Source organism: Ursus arctos, unplaced genomic scaffold (genome assembly GCF_023065955.2).
Source record: "Ursus arctos isolate Adak ecotype North America unplaced genomic scaffold, UrsArc2.0 scaffold_4, whole genome shotgun sequence".
Classification (NCBI taxonomy): domain Eukaryota; kingdom Metazoa; phylum Chordata; class Mammalia; order Carnivora; family Ursidae; genus Ursus; species Ursus arctos.
The window spans coordinates 5713449-5737540 of NW_026623056.1; the positions used below are offsets into that span (position 1 = coordinate 5713449).

At 39.5% G+C, this 24092-nt stretch overlaps 1 protein-coding gene across 6 annotated transcripts in view; it reads right to left on the reverse strand.

Moving 5' to 3' along the window:
• The window catches only part of PLD1 (phospholipase D1), a 227981-nt gene that overhangs the window by 13218 nt on the left and 190671 nt on the right, over positions 1–24092 (reverse strand). For all 6 annotated transcript variants that reach the window (XM_044384107.3, XM_026498587.4, XM_048214773.2 and 3 more), the window contains 2 exons: positions 9656–9790; positions 1095–1248 (listed from right to left, as the gene is read on the reverse strand). In XM_044384107.3, coding sequence (XP_044240042.1) covers positions 1095–1248; positions 9656–9790 — 289 coding nt within the window. The remainder of the gene's footprint in view (positions 1–1094; positions 1249–9655; positions 9791–24092) is intronic.

Here is a 24092-nt window from a genome sequence, read left to right on the forward strand (position 1 = left end):
GCATTCACGCCACGGGGTTAAAACAACCTCGCAACAGGACCGTGCTGCTGTGTCTTTCCCCAAATAGCTGAAAGCTTCATCAGGGCCACTGGCTGCCTCTCACTGTGGAGGCCACAGAGAAAGCCCACCCTGGCTGATGCAGCTCTAGAATCGTGCATAGGGACTCACTGCCAAGGCCCAGGCGTAGGACAGTGCTCAGGGTGTTCCACGGACCATGAGTGAAGTCACAGGATCCAGGCTGGGTTCTAGAAGGATCATTCTGACCACCGAGACTAGATTACAGGCACTGGGGTAGGGCCAGTTAGAGCCCAGCCCTGGAAAGTTCTCAGGAACATTAAGGGAAAGAAAGACTCATTTAGGGCCCCCCAGCCTTTGCTGCCCCACACAGTGTTCTCTCAGCTTGAGCACAGGTCAGTGTAAAAGTCACATCTTCTTAAAGATCAGGAATCTTTCGTGTCTGGAGCTGAAGTTTCCAAACTTCACCATCAGCCGTCACTCGCACCCTCCTTTAATACTTTCTATTACATCCCTGTATTATTGGGACTATTATAATTTTTAAAAAATGGACTTACTTTAAAAAACTTAAATAGGGGTGACTGAGTGGCTCAGTTGCTTAAGCACCCAATACTTGGTTCCGGCTCAGGTTGTGATCTCGGGGTTGTGGGATCGAGCCCCCAGTCAGGCTCTACACCCAGCAGGGAGTCTGCTTGAGATTCTCTCTCTCCCGCTCTCTCTGCCCCTCCCCCCACTCACCCTCTCTCTCTAAAATAAATAAAATCTTTAAAAAAAAGCCAAACAGACAGACACTAGATGGGTTGACCGGGCCTGGTCCTAAATCAATGAATAAATTTAAGATGTTATTTTTCTTGATTACACATAAAAATAATAAAAACGATTAAAATAGAAAATACTTATGCCCCACATAAAGTCATTTGCGCACTACTGGTGATTCACCTCCCATACTCTGGGGGAAGCTGTTTTAGACAAAGAAGAGCCTGGGGATGACATGTGTGCTAAGGGTGGGAGGCGGGGCTGGGTTCCAGCACCCACCGCAGTGAAACCACGTCAGAGGGACACAGCTCTGGAGGGCCTACCTGAAGCACTGCAGCCGAAGTCCCTGGGCGAAGCGGCCAGCCTGGTACTCTTCTCCGTCCATCACCGAAGGGACCGTCTCCGTGTCCTGCACAATGACAGCCATTTCACTGTCACGCTTTCCCAGCATGCTTCGGTCGTTGATGTTGGCAGAGCCTATCATGGGAAACAGTGACATCGAACAGTCTTCTCGGCAAAGCAGACACTGTTGTTTGCCCTCCCCACTCAATTCTTCCTTGCTAAGAAAACATTAATTTTGTTCAGGTTATCAAGAGATGCTGAGTTTTGGGAAAGGAAGGCCCATCCTAACCCAGGCCTGAGTCTTGATCAGTCTAAGCCAGCTATGGTTTTTGTGATTTTTACCCATGACTGGCTCAGGAATGGGCACTTGACATCATGGTAGCCAGTGTGACATGAAGAAAAGTCTGCTGGGGGCTTCTAAGAAAGTCTTATCTCCTTATAAACAGACACCAGACTGGGATGCTGTCTCTTACAGCCTTTTGATATTTTGGTTTGAATGTTGGGTGAGGATGTGATTCCAAGAGCTGCTGCAGCCATTTTGTAACCACTAGGGGACAAGCAGACAAGTTGAAGATGGCAGAGCAGAAAGAAGAAACACTCTGGTTCTTCAAGTCACTGAACATTTGTGAAATAATACATTTTCCTTATTGTTTCCCATACCTCCAGCTGAATTTTCCATCTGGTGGTTCAAAGGATTCTAAGTAATATAATCATTAAGCACACAAAGAAAAAAGACACCAATTCAATTTGGTCAGCTTTCAGACTTACTCTGCAGAGTCTGATGACTTAACTCATGGCCATATAATTACGAATGTCAAAACCCCAGAGTAACTTCACCATCAAGAGTCCACTCTCAAATAAGGATTAGCATTAGTGGCTTGGGTTTTTACATTCTCTTGCCTCATTTGTGTGGCATGCCAACAGGCTCTGTATCAACTTCCTTCCATTCTATTTTTAAATCCAAATGAGCTGAGAATGTTGACTTTCACATGCGAAGGGCAAGTATTTTAATATTAGTTCAACCTGTGCTTTCTCCACTCCTCTGCTGTGCATTCAAAAACCCCAGCACGTTTTTCTGCATTCATCACTATGGATTCATGCTTCTGAGTCCTTGAGGTGTCCTACAAACCATAGAAGGAACCTGACTCTTTTTTCTTCGTCTTCCCCTAGTCACACATTCCACTGCTTCTGCAGGCATGCAGCAGAAGGGCCGGCCTGAAGAGGAGCAAGAGGCTACCCTCTGGGATGCGGACAGTCAGGGTGTAAGGTGATAGTATAGCCCTGCTCTGAGCCCAAATGGCAGCATGCTGTACATGAGAAAAAGCTGGCCCTTCTAAGGAGGTTTTACTGCCATTTGCCATAATGTTGTCCTGTATTTAATATGCAAATCTATGGTAACTGTGGATGCAAATGTGCCCACAGTGACCCTGGGTGACAGAGAAAGGATGGAGCACCTCACAGAAATTTGGGAGCATTACTGGAGCTCTGAAAGGTGGAAACGATTGACACACTTTGTTTTGTTAGCAACAGATTGTCTATTAGACATGCACTTACATTTCGATGATGCTATAAAATTTGTAGCCATATCTTTGGGCTTCACAGTTGGCCCAGCATTAATTTGGACAAAGTCATTTAATCTTTTTCACCTTTAATTTGATCTTTTATAAACTGAGATCATAATATAGATCTTTTTCTTTTTTAAGCAGTTCTTTTTTTTTTTTTAAGATTTTACTTATTTGACAGAGAAAGAGAGAGAGTGAGCACACAAGCAAGGGGAGTGGCAGAGACAGGCTCCCCACTGAGCAGGGAGCCTGACGTTGGGCTCGATTCCAGGACCCTGAGATCACGATCTGAGCTGAAGGCAGATGCTTAACCAAGTGAGCCACCCAGGTGCCCCCATAATATAGATCTTGTAGGGTTCCTGTGAGAAGTAAGATCATGCGAAAGAACTTACTCACTTATAATCTGCTCTACAGTGTTAAATATTATTGGCATTATTATCAGATACTTTGTTAAGACTGCACTAGCTAGAAGACACGGCCATAGGAACGGGCAATTTGCTGGCATGTAGCATTTGTATGAAACTAGCTTCCTGTCTGGGTTCACCACCTCCCAGTCAGGTGTGTGGGCCGGAAGGAGGAGAGGAAGAAAGTGCCCACAGCGCTGCTGCGGGAGTCCACTATGTCCGGGCCGCCAGAGGCTGCTGTGGGGCTGGGGGCTGCTGGATTGGGTGGCCATTGTTGCTCATCACTGCCTGGAAAACTGGGGATGTGAGACCCCCAGGGAAGTCTCCTCTACACACACACACACACACACACACACACACACACACACACACACACGTTCACACCAGGTCCCTCAGTCTCCCTCCTCCCACCACGGTGGGCTCCACATTCCAAAGGGGGGAGTACATTCCCGGCCCTCTGAGCTGGAATTCCTAGAGTGCGGTTCTTGCACATCAAGGGCCCATCTGGAGTCACCCGACCACGCAGGATAAGTGAGTTGGCTAGTATTTAATAGGAATGAGAAGAAAAGGATGAGGGAATTTTAGATGAATAATTGAGATACTGAAAATGAGATATTGGTGTAATGTTACCTGCATTCTTATTGTTAAACAGTCCCATACTCTGAAAATCAAATTCAGAACAGCAGATATATTATTATCCCATTTCTATAGAACATGAGGAAAAAGAGAAAGGGCCCTAGAAAGGCTCACATTGAACTGTTAAGAGTGCTGGGTTCTTTCTAGCAAGAGGGATTTTTTTACCTTTTATTCAATATGTGTCCTTAGAGTTTGAATTGTTTACTAAACAAATATGCTTCGTATTCTGTGTATTACTTTTTATGGTAACTGCAATCCCTTGTTTTTATTAGGACATTGCCCTGATAATTTAAAACCACTTAATTGGGGCACCTGAGTGGCTCAGTTGGTTAAGCGTCTGCCTTCGGCTCAGTCCCGTGGTCAAGTTCTGCATCCGGCTCCCTGCTCAGCAGGGAGTCTGCTTCTCCCTCTGCTGCCGCTGCCCCTGCCTGTACTCTCCCTCTCTCTTTGTCAAATACATAAATAAGATTTTTTTAAAAAAGAAATAAAACCACTTAATTTTTAGAGAATGACCTTTTCTAAGTCTGCTTTTAGGGAACATTTAGAACATTGTGAAATACAGCAAAATACAAAAGAATATATGAAACATATATGTACAATATATGAAACATATATGTACAATTTAGGCAATAATAAAATATTCACCCAGGCTGAAAAACAGAACACTACCACATCCCAGAAGCCCTCAGGTGTCTTCCCACGCAGGTCTTTGCCCATCACAAGAGAGATTTTATATAGAATTTTGTGTTCAACATGCTCTCCCTGTTTTCCTAATCAAAGAAATAGTTTACTATTGACTTGTCTTTAAATTACATAAGTGGACCCATATAGTAGATAATCTTTTGAGATTTGTTTCTTTCATTCAATGTTTTATCTTTGGGATTTAGCTGCGTCTGATTGTAAAGCATTATTTTCCTCAAATGAGCACGGCAGGACTTATTCATTCTAAATCTGTGGGTGGATGTTTGGGTTGTTTCTAGTGTTTTCTATGGTGCACACTTATGCTCTCCATATGTTTCCTGGTGTGCACATGTGGGACTCTGCCTGGGCTCTGTCCATAGGAGTGGAGTCCCAAGTGCTCCATGGCCTTGTCAATACCTGGATTGTCCAACTTTTACATTTTTGCCAATTGGTATTTCTTAAAAACTGTTCTTTGTCTCATTAGGCTAATGAGGATGAACATCTTTCAAATGTTTACGGGCCTCAGGTATGTCTTCTTTGGTGTCATTCCTACACAATTCCTTTGCCCATTTTCCTTTGGATGTTGTCTTTGGTTCTTGGTTTACAGTTTTTTTTTTATAGGTTTTGAATATTAACTGCATGGCAAATACCCTGTTTTTAGCTTATGGTTTAATTATCTTTTTATTCTCTTATAGTGCTTTTTAATGAATAGGTTCTGAATTTTAATGCAGTTGGATTTATCTGTCTTTTCCTTTTCGGTGTGTGCTTTTTAAAAATGTTTCAGAAATTGTGAATCTTTCTGTTGTAGGCGGAATAATGGCCCCCAAAGATGACCACGTTCTAATCCCCAAAGCCTGTGAATAAGTTATGTTACATGGCAAAGGGGAATAAAGGTTGCTAATTAGCTGGCTTTAAAACAGGATGATTAGTCTGGATGATCCAGGTGGGCCCAAAAGAACCAGAAGAGTCTTTAAAAGTGAAGGGGGTTCACTAAGCATCATCCCCTCCAGTTCCATCCATGTCAATGCAAATGGTGGGTATTCATCCTTTCTAATGGCTGAGTAATATTCTATTGTATACGTGAACCATATCTTCTTTATCCATTCGTCTGTTGAAGGGCATCATACGTGGAACATAAGGAAGAGCATGGAGCACTTTAGGAGAAGGAAGGGAAAACTGAAGCGGGGGCAATCAGAGGGGGAGATGAACCACGACAGACTATGGACTCCAAGAACCAAACTGAAGGTTTCAGAGGGGAGGGGTGATGGGTATTAAGGAGGGCATGTATTACGATGAGCACTGGGTGTTATATGCAAACAGTGAATCATGGAACACTACATCAAAAACTAGTGAAGTACTGTATGGTGACTAAGGTGATAATAAAAAAAAAAGTAAAGGGGATTCAGAGGCAGATGTGGTTACAGAAGTATGGGTTGAGACTTTGGGGAACCTTCAGAGAGATGTCATGTCATGGAGGAAGGGGGCCATGAGCTGACAGACTCTAGCACTGGAAAAGGCAAGGAATTAGATTCTCTCTTGGAGCCTCTGGAAAGGAATGTGGTCCTGCTGACACCCTGATTTTAGCCCAGGGAGACCCACATTGGACTTCTAACCTACAGGACTGCTGGATTATAAATTTGTGCTGTTTTAAGCCACCAAGTTTGTGGCCATTTGTTACAGCAGTCACAGACAACGACTAACCAACTCTACCCTGTTTTAGCTTAGTTGGTTTTGAGGGAAAACCGATTCTTCTATTGAGCCCGAATGGGCTACTTAGAACTTTCTACCCACTGGTGTTCCCTGTACCTCCAGTTCAGAAGATCTCGGCTCAGACTGAATGTTAGCTGCACCCAGTAGGCTTTAAAAAAAATACCGGGGCCAAAAACAAAAATAAAAACCTTGATGCCTGGGCCCCAAACTGGACCAATTAGTCAGAATTTCTGTTAGTAGGAACCAGACATTAGTATTTTTCCCCCAGTACTGCTCCGTCCCTTTATCCATTAATGCATCTTTTTGGGGGGATCTATTTTTTTTTTTAAGATTTATTTTATTTGCAAAAGAGAGAGCACATGCATGAGCGGGGGGGGGGGGGAGGGGCAGAGGGAGAGTGAGAGAGAGAATCTCAAGCAGGCTCCCTGCTGAGTGGGGAGCTTGACTTGGAGCCTGATCCCAGAATGCTGAGATCATAACCTGAGCCAAAATCAAGAGTCAGACACTTAACAGACTGAGCCACTCAGGCGCCCCTTGGGGGACTCTAGTTTAAAGTAAATTGCAGGGGCGCCTGGGTAGCACAGCGGTTAAAGCGTCTGCCTTCAGCTCAGGGCGTGATCTCGGCGTTCTGGGATCGAGCCCCACCTCAGGCTCTTCGGCTATGAGCCTGCTTCTTCCTCTCCCACTCCCCCTGCTTGTGTTCCCTCTCTCGCTGGCTGTCTCTATCTCTGTCAAATGAATAAATAAAATCTTTAAAAAAAAAATAAAGTAAATTACAGACTTGAATAAACTTCCCCCTAAATGATATCTATCTATCTATCTATCTATCTATCTATCTATCTATCATCTATCTATCATCTATCTATCTATCTATCTATCTATCTATCTATCTATCTATCTATCTATCATCCCCAGGCAACTCTAATGCAGCCAGGGTTGAGATCCATGGGATTAGGTCAAGGGTAAACCCTCTTGCCTGGGGCAGCCCTTCAACAACAGACTCTGATCTGCCACTCTCAAGCCTGTTCTTTAAGCACTGATACCCATTTCCTCTACGTAGCTTCCCACCTACCAATCTCATTGATTGCCTCTGGACCTTCTTACTCCCGCTCAGCAATACCCACCCCGATGTTTCTGGTGTTACCTCCCTCCCCTCTAGCCCTTGAGCTCTGTAGGGCAGAGGCACTGTTTGATTCAATTTTTGTATCTCCCTTTAGTGCTTAGTGGATTAGTGAACACTGAGAAAAACTGTTTCCCTTCATCAACAGGACAGGTTCAAATTCTACTTAAGGATAGCCTTATTCTGTTCAGGAAAGCAAACAAAACGTTAGTTTGGTTAAGTGCCAATATTAAGATGGATTAGAAAAGTGGACTTGGTCACAGATTTCATGACCAGCAAGGGCACTCAGGACAAGAGATAATTAAAGCTCCGCACAAAAGAGATCTTTAGTGTGAGAAAGCCAGAGTTTCCTTGTGAGGAAAAAGGGAGAATAAACAATTAGTTGTTTTTCTTCCATTCATTATTCAATAATTCTGGCATACATTTGCCACGTTAGAAAATTTAACCACAGGTTACTTTAACCTCTTTGAACACCTGTAAAATATTTTCAACCTAACCTCTCAAACTCCTTTCTGAGAATTTGAAATACTGTTCTCGGTGTTATGAATTTAAGCAGGGCTGATGTGTGAGAGCAGCAACAAACCTACTGCTCTTAGAGTTTCCCCTGAGATACAAAAAAACAGAAGTATCTTTGGATTTTTCCACGGGGAAATCTGTTTTGCCCATGGGGAAGGAGAAAAAGAAATCCAGTCCCTAAAGACTAGCAAGTAAAACCTCTTCATACTCCCAAGGCCACTTCTTTGGTTTCAAGAAAATGGACAAGAATTATGTACAGGATTGATCAATTATTGCTAGCCTAAATAAACTGTAGGCTTTGAGAGTTCAGAGAACCTTCTAGAAAATAAGTCAATTAGAAAACTCAACTTATTTAATCATTAGCTCTGTTATGGCAAACTACTTTGCATTTACACTTTATTTAAAGTAAAGCAGGCTGAAAGCCAAAATGACCTTTAAAAGGAAAATATTTACATCTGTCAATATTTATTTACTTCAAGAGTTCTGAAATCTTGAAGAAATCAACTAAATTTTATTTAGCTTTGCTTGTTTTTCCATTTCAGCACACATCAATACTTTTCTTTTCCTACTGTCACCGCCAAATTTAATATGAAAATTTTCTGAGATTGGCTTCTGAAGAGCAAGGCCAGAGTAGCTTGGTGGAAATTAAAGAAACCCTGTTTATTGGGGGAATCTGAGAGTAAATAAATCCCTAAAGAAGTCTGATCCCTATAGAGCAAGAGATAGAAGACACAGATATTTTTCTAAATGCCCTACGTAAGTATGAAGAGAGAGAGAGAGAGAGAGTGTGTGTGTGTGTGTGTGTGTGTGTGTGTGTACACGCATATATATGTATCACCACACTGTGGTCTATACATTTTCTGGCTGCAGAATTGCTTTTTCTTTCTTTTCAGTCATGTTCCAGATAAGACAATCTCATTACTCCTAGATACGAGATTTTTTTTTCTTTTCTCAGCGGAAGATAGAGATGGAAATGGCATATTTACCGCCAAAAAATTTCAAAACACTCTACAACATTTAGTTTCTCATAGAATAGGGAAGATAAGGAAGTATCTAATTATAGTTGGCAAACTACACTTTATTTTTTTTTCTGGGAATTTATTTTTTTAAGTTTCTATTTAAATTCCAGGTAGTTGACATACAGTGTAATAATTAGTTTCAGGTGTACAATATAGTGATTCAACACTTCCATACAATACGTGGTGCTCATCACAACAAGTGCCCTCCTACCATCACCTATTTCACACATCCTCCCAAGCCCTCCCCTCTGGCAACCATCAGTTTGTTCTCAATGGTTAGGAGTCTGTTTTTTGGCTTCTCTCTCTCTCTTTTTCCCTTTGTTTGTTTTGTTTCTTCAGTTTCACATATGAGTGAAGTCATAGGGTATTTGTCTTTCTCAGACTGACCTATTTCACTTAGCATCATACTCTCTAGTTCCATCCAAGTCATTGCAAATGGCAAGACTTCATTCTTTTTTATGGCTGAGTAATCTTCCATTGTGTATATATACTACATCTTCTTTATCCATTCATCAGCCACTAGACACTTGGGCTGCTCATTTTTCCTCCCCGTGTCTCCACCTCTAGCCCCTGAAATCTAGGTACTTGGATTAAAAATAAGGGGGTAATAAAGAATTAATGAGAACAGGCTGATTACCACTCTCCTGGGCTAAACCACTGCTCTCTGGCTACTGTAATTTGCACACTGGCCATTTAATTGCTCCAGGCCTCTGTTTCTTTGCAGATAAAAAGAGGGATTAGAAAGGACATAAGTGGAAAATACTGCCTCAGAAATGTTTTAGATGTCATGTTATGGTCCCGCTCAACTGTAAAGGAATCTTGGGGGGAAGAGAAAGGATTTTTGTATGAAGTAAGTCAACTAGCAAGCAACACAATTATAGACCATGTACTCACCAATAATAACAGTGTTGTCATCAGCAATTAGCAACTTGCTGTGGACGTAGATGAGCTCAGTGACTAGATTTCCTTCAAGCTCTGCATGTGTTCGAAGGCCACAGAATGATATGTAATTTATCCACTGATTGCCAACTACAACGTAAAAAAGAAAGTACTAACATGAATATGACCAAGTTCATTGAAGGTACATTAAATTTTACTGTTTTTCAAAACAAATATACTACTTAAATAGGTGGTTAAGAATAGATTGTATACTGTGTGTGTGTGTGTGTGTGTGTGTGTGTAATTTCAGAACTCACCCAGGATCTATTTTTGCTATCAGAAGAGTCTTTTACTATTACTATGAATGGATATACATTTTTAGAAAACCATACTGGAGTGCTTTCTATGAATTACCTTTTCCCAAGGCAATCCAAAACTATATCCAATACGAACAATTTATTTTAATGATTTGGTGAGTAACTACTGGAGAGTGATCATTAAAGCCGAGCCAGAGTAGATAACCCAAGGCCTCAGTGTGACATCTGCATCCATCTTGGTTGACACCTGCTGCAGTTTAAATCAGATGCAAAAACAATGCTCAAACGACGTGATGTGTACGTAGTGTAGCGTACTCAGTGCAGAGCAGCAGTTAATTGTATAGACTTTGGGTAAATAAAAATAACACTCCTTATACATCAGTAACATTAGGAAATGAAAGAATCCTAACTACGTTTGACTTTGGAGAATCATCCTCAGAGCAAGCAGTACCGGGTTTGTACTTTAAAACGCTGCCCCGTTATCACGTGAGGGCCATTCCTGTGATAAGAAGAAACGAATTCCATACGAAGCCAACCCATAACCATTATCCTGGCATGAACATTAGTCACACAATTTTATGGTCTCTATCCCACATAGCGGTTGTCCTGGATAAGGAAAGTCTTATACTAAGAATAAACGGAGTGGAACCAAACCATCATGAGTTCTAATAGAAACAGAATATAAATTTTTTTTTCTTTAAGAGAATCTGAAGCATACTAATAGAAACAATGGCATTTCGTGTTCTGTTTACTGAAGTTTCCATGTATTACTGATGCTTTCTATTATTCTGTTGATGTTACTCGGTGTTTCTATTAAATTTGGGTATCTTGGAAAGAAATTCATTCAGAGGTTATGGATAGAGATTCCTCCATCTACAGGTAACCTTTCCCTTATATATGTACATAATATTGTAGCTGTTTGCCAAGAGCTGACATCATGGGTAAGAGATGCGCTCCTAAAACGTTTCATGTAAATAAGATTTTTGTAAATCAATTTCTTCCCCATTTGTTAATGTTATATTGGATAGATACTTCATCTAAAGCATCAACTTCTCTTTAAATCTTCTCTGATCCAGGAGAAAGAGGTATTTCCTCTTTTAAGCCCATCATACCCATAAAATTCCTGGAAAATATTTCTAACATAACATCTAATATATTATTTTACAACCATTCATTTACCCCTCCATTTCTCCTACCGTTATAGAGGTCTTAAACATTTCTGTGTCCCCATTCTTGCATAGTGCTAAAAGAAGTTGAATAAATGAGTGAATTGATGAATGGACAGTCAGGTGACAGCTATTATTTTAGCTTTTGGTTTTTCTGTATCATCTATTTTTCTGCAGCTGGCTCATGATCTAAAATTTTGAGATATAAAGCAGATTTTTCAAGAAATCATGGAGCAAACTCTTTGTTAAAGTAAATAATTTTTTGCAGTCACTTCCCATAAAAAATCCACATTGAACAATATGGTAGACCAATGGTTCTCAGTGTGCACAAGGACTGCTTCTGTGAGGGCCTGTTAGAAGTAAAATCTGGAGGGGCACCTGGGTGGCACAGCGGTTAAGCGTCTGCCTTCGGCTCAGGGCGTGATCCCGGTGATCTGGGATCGAGCCCCACATCAGGCTCTTCTGCTATGAGCCTGCTTCTTCCTCTCCCACTCCCCCTGCTTGTGTTCCCTCTCTCGCTGGCTGTCTCTATCTCTGTCGAATAAATAAAATAAAAAATCTTTAAAAAAAAAAAAAAAAGAAGTAAAATCTGGAAATCCTTCCCAGAGGTTCTGATGCAGCAGAAACCCATAATTCAGTAAGTGCCCTAGGGGATATCACTCTTCGAACGACACTGTTGTAGAGCTTTGGTATTTATAGTTTTAAGATTAGTGGCACACTTTCAGGAAATAATACACCCTGATAAAGTGAGATGCATTCCAGTGGTGCAAGTCTGCTCAATATGAGGACATCCATTAATATAACACATGATACTGACCAATCTAGGGAGAAAAATCATATGATTATTATAACAGATGCTGAAAAGTTTTTGACACAACTCAGCACCCATTCTGGATAAAAACAGTGAAGAAAGAAGAAAATGATGAATACTTGCTTAACATGATTAAAAAATATATATACATTATACATACATAATATGTGTACGTGTGTGGAATATCTTCAATACTGTATAACATTGCCTTGGAGGTATCAGCCAATACAATTAAACAAGAAAAATCACATAAGGAAAACCAGCTCCGTTTCCAGATATGGTAGTATGCTTGGGGAATCAATGATAAAACTATCTCAAATGGCTAAAGAATTAAACATGAAAACAGGATATAAATTAACATATAGAAATCAATAGCCTTCATACACACAAACAACAAACATTTAGAGGATAAAATCAGACAACACATTGCTTACGATGGCAGCAAAAAAGATAAACACAAAGATAAACAATAAACTTATCAATAGATGTGTGCAATTTTTATGAAGAAAAAATTAAAATGCTATCAAAAGACACAAGAATAGACTTGAACAAATGAAATGACATCCCTCGTTCTGGAATAGAACAATTCAACATCAAAAAGATGCCGACTCTCTCCATGTTAATTTATAAATTTAATATAATCTCAGTAGAAATACCAACGTGTTTTTATGAAGTTAGAGAACTTGACATTACAGTTCATGTGGACAAATAAACATCCAAGAATGACTATGAAAAAAAACTGGAAAAGAAAAGCACTGAGGAGAGGCAGTAGCCCTATGGACAGTGCTGCCCCAGCACCCAAACAGACAACTAAATCACTGAATAGAAAGTCAAGAAAGAGACCCAAGCTCATACAAAAATTTTGCATATGATAAAAGTGGCATCTCAAATGACCACAACTTTTTTTTTTTTTTAAGATTTTGTTTATTTATTTGACAGAGAGAGAGACAGCCAGCGAGAGAGGGGACACAAGCAGGGGGAGTGGGAGAGGAAGAAGCAGGCTCATAGCAGAGGAGCCTGATGTGGGGCTCGATCCCACAACGCCGGATCACGCCCTGAGCCGAAGGCAGATGCTTAACCACTGTGCCACCCAGGCGCCCCTCAAATGACCACAACTTTTGCATAAAGGCCTAGGGCTTCACATATATGTGGCACATAAGGAATAGCAGGGAGGACATCAGGAGAAGGAAGGGGAAAATGAAGGGGGGGAAATCAGAGGGGGAGATGAACCATGAGAGACTATGAACTCCGGGAAACAAACTAAGGGTCTCAGAGGGGAAGGGGGTTGAGGGACGGGTTAACATGGTGATGGGTATTAAGGAGGGCACGTATTGTGATGAGCACTGGGTGCTATACACAAACACTGAGTCATGGAACACTACATCAACAACTAAGGATGTACTGTATGGTGACTAACATATCATAACAAAAGAAGTAAGCAAGATAAAATAAAATAAAATCTATAGAATTAGGGAAGTTCTTCCCAGATCTCCCTCATCAGAGTCACCAGGAGGGGGGCCCTGGCTATATGTGTTTTAAACAGTTCCCATGATTCTGATGTTCTAGGGTTGAAAACCAATGTAAAAAGTTAATAAAAGAAAAATGATATCTTAAAAAAAAAAGGCCTAGGGCCTTTAAATAAAAGGTGCTAGTATCATTGCATAGCTATTTGAAAAAGAAAAATTACATGCATACCTCATACCAATCACAAGAATAAACTCCAAATGGACCAGAGAGAGAAATGCAAGCATACGAAATGACACGTGTTAGAAGAGAAAACAGAGTGAATTCTTACACAACCCGAGTGTAAGGAAGGCTTTATCTATAGGCAATAAAAGAAAAATATCAATAACTTTGCTTAGATTTTAAAAAACCACATGACAAAACACCACAAGCCAAAAAAAAAAAGGGGGGGAGGACAAATGACAAAGTCGGAGAAAGTATTTGCAGTGCATGTCACAGATAAAGAGCTTAGAGTCCAAACCTATAAAGAAGTCTCAAAATCTTGATAGAAAGAATGGGCAAAAGACATAAATGGACAATTCACATACATGAAAAGATATCTGAAAGATATTCTTCCTCACTCATAATAGAAATGCAAAACTACACTGAGAAACCATTTCTTACCTATGATAACAGCAAAAATATAACACATTCTATCAGTGAGACTGGGTTGAAGAAGGCTCTCTCGTACACTGGTGGTGAGAAACCAAACTGGTACAAATTTTTTTTGGGGGGGAGTTTATATCTAACAAATATCTAACAGATATCTAACAAAAAGTATATTTTAAAAATTATTTTATTTTATATCTAACAAATATCTAACAAAAAGTATATTTTAAAAATTATTTTATTTTTTCATCATGATAAAGTGCACTCCTGTATCCCTTTTACCGATTTACCCCATCCCCCACCCACCTCCCCTCTGGGAACCATCAGTTTGTTCTCTGCAGTTAAGAGTCTGTTTCTTGGTTTGCCTCTCTTTTCCCTTTGCTTGTTTGTTTTGTTTCTTAAATTCCACAGACGAGTGAAATCCTATGGTATTTGTTTTTCTCTGACTGACTTATTTCACTTAGCAGTAGCAATCCTGCCCTAGAAATTTACCCTAAATAAACACTTTCAACAAATAATATATATGCACAAGGTTATTCACTGTATAACTGTAATCAAAAAATACTGAAAATAATCAAAACACCCATACAGAGGCGAACGAGTGAACTGAGTGTGGCAAATCTATACATGGAAGACTGCAAACATAAAGGAACGAAGAGCTCTATGAACTGGTATGCAAGAAATAAGAACATATACATATATCTGCTCATTTCTACAAAAAGAAAACATTGCAAGAATAATCTAGAAACTGACAAAATTGGCTACCAATAGTGGATGTGAGGGAACAGGATAGAAAAGATGAGTGTGGAGGAAACTGACAAAAAGTAAGAGAAGTGACACTTAGCTAAGTATGCCATTTTTACGGTTCCGAGTATTGGAAGTATATTGCACACACTCAAAGAAAAATCAAGAAAGATATAGAAAAAAAACCCTCTAAAATGGAATACAAACTGAAGGAAATGAACCCAACTATATTTCAAATTAATAACATAATCCAAGTAAATTTTGAACACTGACTTTTGAGTATATACCCTTAGGCTAAAGACAAAAGAACTGTAAACAAATACTGAATTCTAGTGAGTAGATTTATTTTTCATAGTGGTATGGGTTAGCGATTCTAAACCTATTTTCTGTATATTCTAGGATTGAGGAAAGAAATGCATATATTGTATCTACAACACAATACAAAGCCTGAGCCAGGTTTCTCACTGTGAGACAAAGGGTTATAAAAAGAGAGAGACGGCTAGAAGGAACTCTGTGGTGTGGGACTGGAATTGGAAGCATTAATACAAAGACAGACAGATGGACAAATAGATTTATCGATGGGTGATAGACAGGTAATGTGTACACGATGGGTCTTAACGCAATGACATCCCAGAAGCCATGATCACATCTAACACCTAGATGTTGGTTCCTAAATGTCATTTTCCACTAGAAGAATCTAGGTTCCTTGGAGAAACCGTTGATTCTAGGGCTAGTTCTGGACATATACAGGATGAGTGTGGAACTCGGCTTGTGCCACCAAGAAAAAAAGGCTGATGGGAACATATCAAAAGCACATAGGAGCCAACTTTTAAGGTGCTCACTGGCCAAACCTGTGCAACTAGGAATTGAAATTATACACACTGAATAAAATAAGAATCCATATGTCCGTACCAATACAAATACATAGATAAATCCACAAATGGGGAAGAAAAGGGGAAACCTTCCTTACAGTAGAATTCCAACTAAGAAATTGAGAAGAAAGTAATAAATACAGAAGAAATGATGAGATGAAAAAAATCAGCATCTGGCAACTATCATAGTAGTAATACCTGAATCATAGTTGCAATAATTGATTCAGGTGAGAATCATTAACGTATGCTAAAACCACTGGGTGAATGTTTGATGAAAAGCAGGACATTTATATAGACTCGAAGGGTTTTCCATGAAGTATTTATCATTACAAAAGGAAAAATCGTTATTCTATGGGGCAGGAACCTGGCAGATAGCACCCTCACTAAATGATCAAAGGCACAACAAGTAATGTGGCAAATCAAGACCCCGTTCTTCCTGATACGGAGCACGAAGAGCCTATGGCTTCTGGGATCTTCCTGCTCCAAATGCCTGCATCTCATCATGAGGAAACAGTAGATAAAACCAAACTGAAGGCTATTTTTACAAAATAACCAGTCTGTACTCTTCAAATATATCAAGATCACGAAAGTACCCCCACCCTCCAAAAAAAAAAAAAAAAAAAAGATCGAGGAATTATTATTAAAGGAAAATAATGACACATGACAACCACATTGCAACACATGACTGCCGAATGTCTCCTGCGCGAGAAAGAAACATTTCCTCCCTTTTGTTATGAAGGACATTAGTAAGCAATTGGCAAAATTTCAATAAGGTCTACAAACCAGATAATAGTATTATATCAATGTTAATTTTATTAATTTTGATTATTGAACTATAGCTGCTTTTTAAAATGTCTTGCTTTTTCCAGAAACACACACTCAAGTATTTACGGGTAAATGGGCATTATGGCTGTGACCTATTCCCAAATGGGTCATAGGGGAAAAACCCACCTATCTGTCTATGTATTTATCTATTAAAAAGAACGATAAAGCAAAGAAGGTAAAAGATTAAAATTTGGGAAATCAGGATGAAGTGTGTATGACAGTTCTAGAATCCCTTCTATCAGTCAGAAATTATTATTATTATTATTTTAAAGATGTATTTACTTATTTGAGAAAGTGAGTGAGAGCAAGCATGAGTGCCGGGGTGGGAGGGGCAGAGGGCAGAGGGAGAGAATCTTAAGCAGATGCCCTGCTGAGTGCAGAGCCCAATGCAGGGTTGGATGCCATGACCCTGAGATCATGACCTGAACAGAAATCAAGAGCCAGACACTTAACTGACTGAGCCATCCAGGAGCCCCAAGTCTGAAATTACTTTAAAATAATTTCCAAAAAAGATCAGTGATGCTAACTAGCTTAGCAGCCTGAAGGTTGAAGACATGTAATAATATGTAATTTTCTAAGGCAGGGATTTGTGCTATTCCCTAGCAAGGCTGGAGAATATCGACAACATATCAATTGGCTGGATAGCTTCACAGCCCATCATCCATACCTCCTTCCCATCCATCCTGGCCTTTGAAATAACTCCAATGAAGTGATAAAAAAAACTTTGTTTCTTTGTGAAAAATGCCCCTCACAGAAGAAGAAAGCTAAAAGTTAGTACCAATAACAGAACCCAAAAGGAAAGACCAGGGTCCTAGCCAGAAAGTGGACATTTTGGATTAAAGCATAGCCTGTCAAGTGCATGGGGGTACCCACCCAAGATGTGAATGATTCCACCAGAAAAGAAGAAAAAGCAAACTGAGAAGCTGTTTCAGCCAGTACTGTATTCCGTGAAGAAGTGGCTCAACAGGGGACAGATACAAAGTTGGAGATGTTAACTTGAGCTGTGAGGATATACTGAGCAAACAAGTGCCTTCTGAGAAAGTATGAGAATGTCAGGAGCATGCAGAAGCAGTGATAAAAAGCCATTACTGGAAAAGCACCGAGAGGTTTCCAAATTGTATGTCCTAGTGGTATCTGAGAATCTGGAGGTGTATACTGGGCCCCTAGGACATATCTTTAGGAACACTGGTGCGTATGTACCTCAAAAGATGGGAATTCAAGGGGTGCCTGGGTGGCTCAGTCAGTTAAGCGTCTGCCTTCAGCTCAGGTCATGATCCCAGGGTCCTGGGATCCAGTCCGGCATCAGGCTCCCTGCTCAGTGGGGAGTCTACTTCTCCTTCCCCCTCACCTGCTGCTCTGCCTGCTTGTGCTCTCTGTCAAATAAATAAATAAAATCTTAAACAAAAAAAGATGGGAATTCAATACAACAGACTCTTGATATTTACAAGGAAGCTTAATGAAAAGGCTGAGAGTTGTTACAGGCTTTTGTTACTGAAAAAGTTGTAGCACTTCGTATAGGTACATTACTACATCCTGACAGAAAACCTCTAGACCTTGTGTTCAATTACACTCAATTGGCTGCTGAAGTGCCACGATTCACAAAAATTATAGAAATGAGAAAGAAATGCTTTCAATTGAACACTAAATCCCTAAGGATTGGTGCGTATGATAATTGCAGTCCACTAATAGCTGCTAGTTTTCTTTTCAGGAATTTCAACATATTCATAGCAGAAGTTTTGTTATTTCTAAAGAACTGAAATAGTAGAGAACCACAGTTCTCTATCCAATTAGAGATTAGTTATTTCATATATTTAAAACCCACTACACATTTACAAAAACAAAACCAACAATATAACATCGTACCTCGGAAAGAGGCATTATGTAATTCTTCCGTTCTTTATGTTTAGAGTATGAACATTTTTCCCACTGAGATGCCTGATTCTGACTTGTTCCCAGGGTGCTTGGAAATCTTTTCATAAAAGGGCTTAACATTGAAATTACTTCTTGTGTTAAAATCCAATTTTTCCCCTGAATAGGCAAAGACAGGCAAAGGGTCCAGAGCCAAAGGAATGCTTTATAATAAGCTCGGGCATTTTTATGGTTGAGAAACTAAATAATAGGCTTGTTCTGACTTTTTGTTCTCCTAGAACCTCACCTTTGCATTTTTGCTAGTCACTGTCACCACCGAGTGGCTTTCCGGATTTTGTTTTTGTCAATACTTCTTTTAGAGACATCCATTCATTATCATCTTCATTTTAAGCCATTAGGAACAGAGACAGTGATAATGCTCTGGTAAATCTCTGTCCTAGATGCAATTAGATACAACTTTGGAAAGTATTTATTATGGGTGATGTACATATCTCATGTCTACAGTTGTCTAGAGAGTTGCCTGAGCAGCCCATTAGTGAAAAATTATTAAAACACACACACACGCACAGTATAGATTTTAAATTATCATGTACTAAAAGCTTAATTATTTTGAAAGCTTCCAAATCATTTATAAATCCATATAACATACAATTCACCCCTTTAAAATGTACAATTCATTGCGTTTTTTTTTTTTTTTTTTAGCACATTCACAAAGCTGTGTGATCACCACTATCTAATTTTAAGACATTGGTATCACACCAAAAAGAAATGCCATACCCATTAGGAGTCACTCCTCATTCCACTCTATCCAGATCCTAGCACTGACTAATTTACTGTCCTGACTCTGCAGATTTACCTATTAAAAACATTTCACAAAAATGGAATTATGCAATATGTGACCTTTTGTGCCTGGCTTCTTTCTATTTACTATCATATTCGCAAGGTTCATCTATTTTGTAGCATGTATCAGTACATACATTTTTACATATAGATAATATTCCATTATATGGACATAAACGTTTTGTTTCTACATTCATCAGTTAATGGATACTTGCGTTGTTTCAAGTTTTTCACTATTATGAATAATGCTGCTATAAACATTCATGTGCAGGTTTTTGTGTGGACATATGTTTTCAGTTCTCTTCAGTATATACTATGGAGCAGAACTGCTGGGTTACATGGTAATTCTATGTTTAATTTATAAGGAATTACCAATTTGCTTTTCAAAGAGCCTGTACCATTTTTTAAAAGTTTTTATTTAAATTCCAGTTAGTTAACAGACAGTGTAATATTAGTCTCAGGTGTGTAATACAGTGATTCAACACTTCCATACGTCACCCTGTGCTCATCACAGCAAGTGCACTCCTTAATCCCCATCACCCACTTCCCTCTCCCTTTCTTCCTCCCCCTCTGGTAACCATCAGTTAGTTCTCTATAGTCTGTTTCTTGGTTTGACTCTCTCTTTCTCTTTTTCCCTTTGGCTCATTTGTTTTGTTTCTTAATTTCCACATGAGTGAAACCATGGTATTTATCTTTCTCTGAGTTATTTTGCTTAGCATTATACTCTTTAGGTCCATCCATGTCATTGTAAATGGCAAAATTTCATTATTTCTTATGGCTGAGTAATATTCCACTGTGTGTTTGTGGTGTGTGTGCGCATGCCACATTTTCTTTTTCCATTCATCAGTTGATGGACAGTTGGGCTCTTTCCATAAATTGACTATTGTAGTAATGCTGCTATAAACATCAGGGTGCATGTATCTCTTTGAATTAGTATTTTTGTATTCTTTGGGTAAATACCTAGTAGTACAATTGCTGGATCATAGGATAGCTCTATTTTTAGCTTTCTGAAGAACCTCCACTCTCCTTTCTAGATTGGCTGCGCCAGTTTGCATTCCCGAACAGCACAAGAGGGTTCCTCTTTTTCCACATCCTCGCCAACATCTGTTATTTCTTGTGTTGTTGGTTTTACCCATTCTAACAGGTGTGATGTGATATCTCATTGTAGTTTTGACCTGTATTTACATTATTAGACTCAGTTTGTAATATTTCACTAAGGTATTTTGTGTCTATATTCATACGGGATATTGTTTTGTAGCTTTCTTTTCTTTTCTTTTTTTAAGATTTTATTTATTTATTTGACAGAGAGAGAGAGACAGCCAGCGAGAGAAGGAACACAAGCAGGGGTAGTGAGAGAGGAAGAAGCAGGCTTCCAGAGGAGTAGCCTGATGTGGGGCTCAATCCCAGAATGCCGGGATCACACCCTGAACCGAAGGCAGACGCCCAATGACTGAGCCACCCACGCGCCCCTGTAGCTTTCTTTTCTTATAATGACTTTGGTTTTGACATCAAGGCAATATTGATTTCGTAGAATGGGCTGGGAAGTATTCCCTTCTCCCATATTTTTTGGGCGGGAAGAACTGGTGTTCTTTGTGAAGAACCAGTGTTCTTTTGTGGATGGTAGAATTCACCCGCAAAGCCACCTGAGCCTGGGCTTTTCTTTGTAGGACGACTCTTGATTACTCAGTTTCTTTGCTTATTATAAATCTACTCAGAGTTTCAATTTCTTGTTGAGTCAGTTTTGGTAGTTTGTCTTTCTAGGAATTTGTCCATCTTATCTAGGTTAACTAACTTGTTGACCCATAACTGTTTGTAGTGTTCTTTTATATTCCTTTTTTTTTGTAATTTGAGTTTTGTCTGTTTTTTTACTTGGTCAGTCTAGCTAAAGATTTGTCAATTTTGTCCATCTTTTCAAAAAAACAATGTTTGGTTTCATAATTATATTGTTTTTCCATTCTCTATTTATGTCCCCTCTGATCTATATTATTTCCTTCATTCTGTTATCTTTGAGTTTAATTTGTTCTTCAGTTTCTTAGGGTGTAGGGTTTGGTTACTGATTTGAAATCTTTCTTCTATGTTTAATATAGGTATGTTTATAGCTACAAATTTCTCCTAGCATTGCTTTTTTTTTATTTTTAAAAAGATTTTATTTATTTATTTATTTATTTATTTATTTCTTTATTTGACAGCGAGAGAGCCAGCCAGCGAGAGAGGGAACACAAGCAGGGGGAGCGGGAGAGGGAGAAGCAGGCTCCCAGCAGAGCAGGGAGCCCAATGAGGGGCTCGGTCCCAGGAGTCTGGGATCACGCCCTGAGCCGAAGGCAGATGCTCAACGACTGAGCCACCCAGGCGCCCCTCTAAGCATTGCTTTACAGTGTCTCCCAAGTTTTGATATGTTGTCTCCATTTTCATTCATCTCAAAATATGTTCTAATATCCCTGTTTCTTCTTTGATTCTTTGGTTATTCCATCTATTTGTGAATTCCTAAAATTTCCTTTTGTTATTAACGTATAATTTCATGCTACTGTGGTCAGAGAACATACTTTGTATGATTTCATTCCTTTTAAATTCATTGTAACTTGTTTTATGGCCTGCTATTTGGTCTATCCTGGTGAATGTTTCATGTGTACTTGAGAATGTATATTCTGTTGTTATTAAGTGGAATCTTCTATAGATGTCTGCTAGGTCTAGTTGACTTACAGTCTTACGTCTTTGGTTTCGGTGCTGATCCCTGGTCCAACTGTTCTATACGAAAGTGAACATGGGGTATTGAAGACACCAACTATTATTTCTAAATTGTCTATTTCTCACTTCAATTCTGTCAGTTTTTGCTTCGTGTACTTTGGGTTCTGTTGTTAGTTGTATATATGTTTATAATTCTTGTATTTTCTTGATGAATTGACCTTTTTATCATTACATAGTATCCTCTCATAAAAGTTTTTTTTTCCTTTTTTTTTTTTAATGATTTTTTATTATATTATGTTAGTCACCATACAGTACATCCCCGGTTTCCGATGTAAGGCTCGATGATTCATTAGTTGTGTATAACACCCAGTGCACCAGGCAATACGTGCCCTCCTTACTACCCATCACCAATCTATCCCATTCCCCTACCCCCCTCCCCTCTGAGGCCCTCAGTTTGTTTCTCATAGTCCATAGTCTCTCATGTTTCAATCCCCTTCTGATTACCCCCCCTTTCTTTATCCCTTTCTTCCCCTACTGATCATCCTAGTTCTTATGTTCCATAGATGAGAGAAATCATATGATAGTTGTCTTTCTCTGCTTGACTTATTTCACTTAGCATTATCTCCTCCAGTGCCGTCCATGTTGTAGCAAATGTTGAGAACTCGTTCTTTCTGATAGCTGAGTAATATTCCATTGTATATATGGACCACATCTTCTTAATCCAGTCATCTGTTGAAGGGCATCTCGGCTCCTTCCACGATTTAGTTATTGTGGACATTGCTGCTATGAACATTGGGGTGCATATGGCCCTTCTCTTCACTACGTCTGTATCTTTGGGGTAAACACCCAGTAGTGCAATGGCTGGATCATAGGGTAGCTCAATTTTTAACTTTTTAAGGGACCTCCACACTGTTTTCCAGAGTGGCTGTACCAACTTGCATTCCCACCAACAATGTAGGAGGGATCCCCTTTCTCCACATCCTCTCCAACAATTGTTGTTTCTTGCCTTGTCTATTTTTGCCATTCTAACTAGCGTAAGGTGGTATCTCAGTGTGGTTTTGACTTGAATTTCCTTGATGGCTAATGATTTTGAACATTTTTTTCATGTGTCTGTTAGCCATTTGTATGTCTTCATTGGAAAAGTGTCTGTTCATATCTTCTGCCCATTTTTTTATTTGTTTATTTGTTTCTCGTGTATTGAGTTTGAGAAGTTCTTTGTAGATCTTGGATACCAGTCCTTTATCTGTAGTGTCATTTGCAAATATATTCTCCCATTCCGTGGGCTGCCTCTTAGTTTTTCTGACTGTTTCCTTGGCTGTGCAGAAACTTTTAATCTTGATGAAGTCCCATAAATTCATTTTATCTTTTGTTTCTCTTGCCTTTGGGGATGTGTCATGAAAAAGGTTGCTTTGGCCGATGTCGTAGAGGTTGCTGCCTATGTTCTCCTCTAGAATTTTGATGGATTCCTCTCTCACATCGAGGTCTTTCATCCATTTGGAGTTTATTTTTGTGTATGGTGTGAGATAGTGGTCAAGTTTCATTCTTTTGCATGTAGCTGTCCAATTTTCCCAGCACCATTTATTGAAGAGACTGTCTTTTTCCCACCGGATGTTTTTTCCTGCTTTATCAAATATTAGTTGCCTAAAGAGCCAAGGGTCCATTTCTGGGCTCTCTATTCTGTTCCATTGGTCTATGTGTCTGTTTTTGTGCCAGTACCATGCTGTCTTTGTGATCACAGCTTTGTAGTACAGCTCGAAATCCGGCATTGTGATGCCCCCAGCTTTGTTTTTCCTTTTCAACAGTTCCTTGGAGATTCGGGGCCTTTTCTGTTTCCATACAAATTTAAGGACTATTTGTTCCAGTTGTTGAAAAATGTCCTCGGTATTTTGATCGGGATAGCATTGAAAGTGTAGATTACTCTGGGTAGCATGGACATTTTAACTATGTTAATGCTTCCGATCCATGAGCATGGAATATCTTTCCATCTTTTTATGTCTTCCTCAATGTCTTTCAAGAGTGATTTATAGTTTCTAGAATATAGGTCCTTTACGTCTCTGGTTAAGTTAATTCCAAGGTAACGTATGGTTTTTGGTGCTATTGTAAATGGGATGGATTCTCTAATTTCTCTTTCTTCGGTCTCGTTATTCATGTATAGAAATGCAACTGATTTCTGAGCATTGATTTTGTATCCCGCCACGTTACTGAATTGCT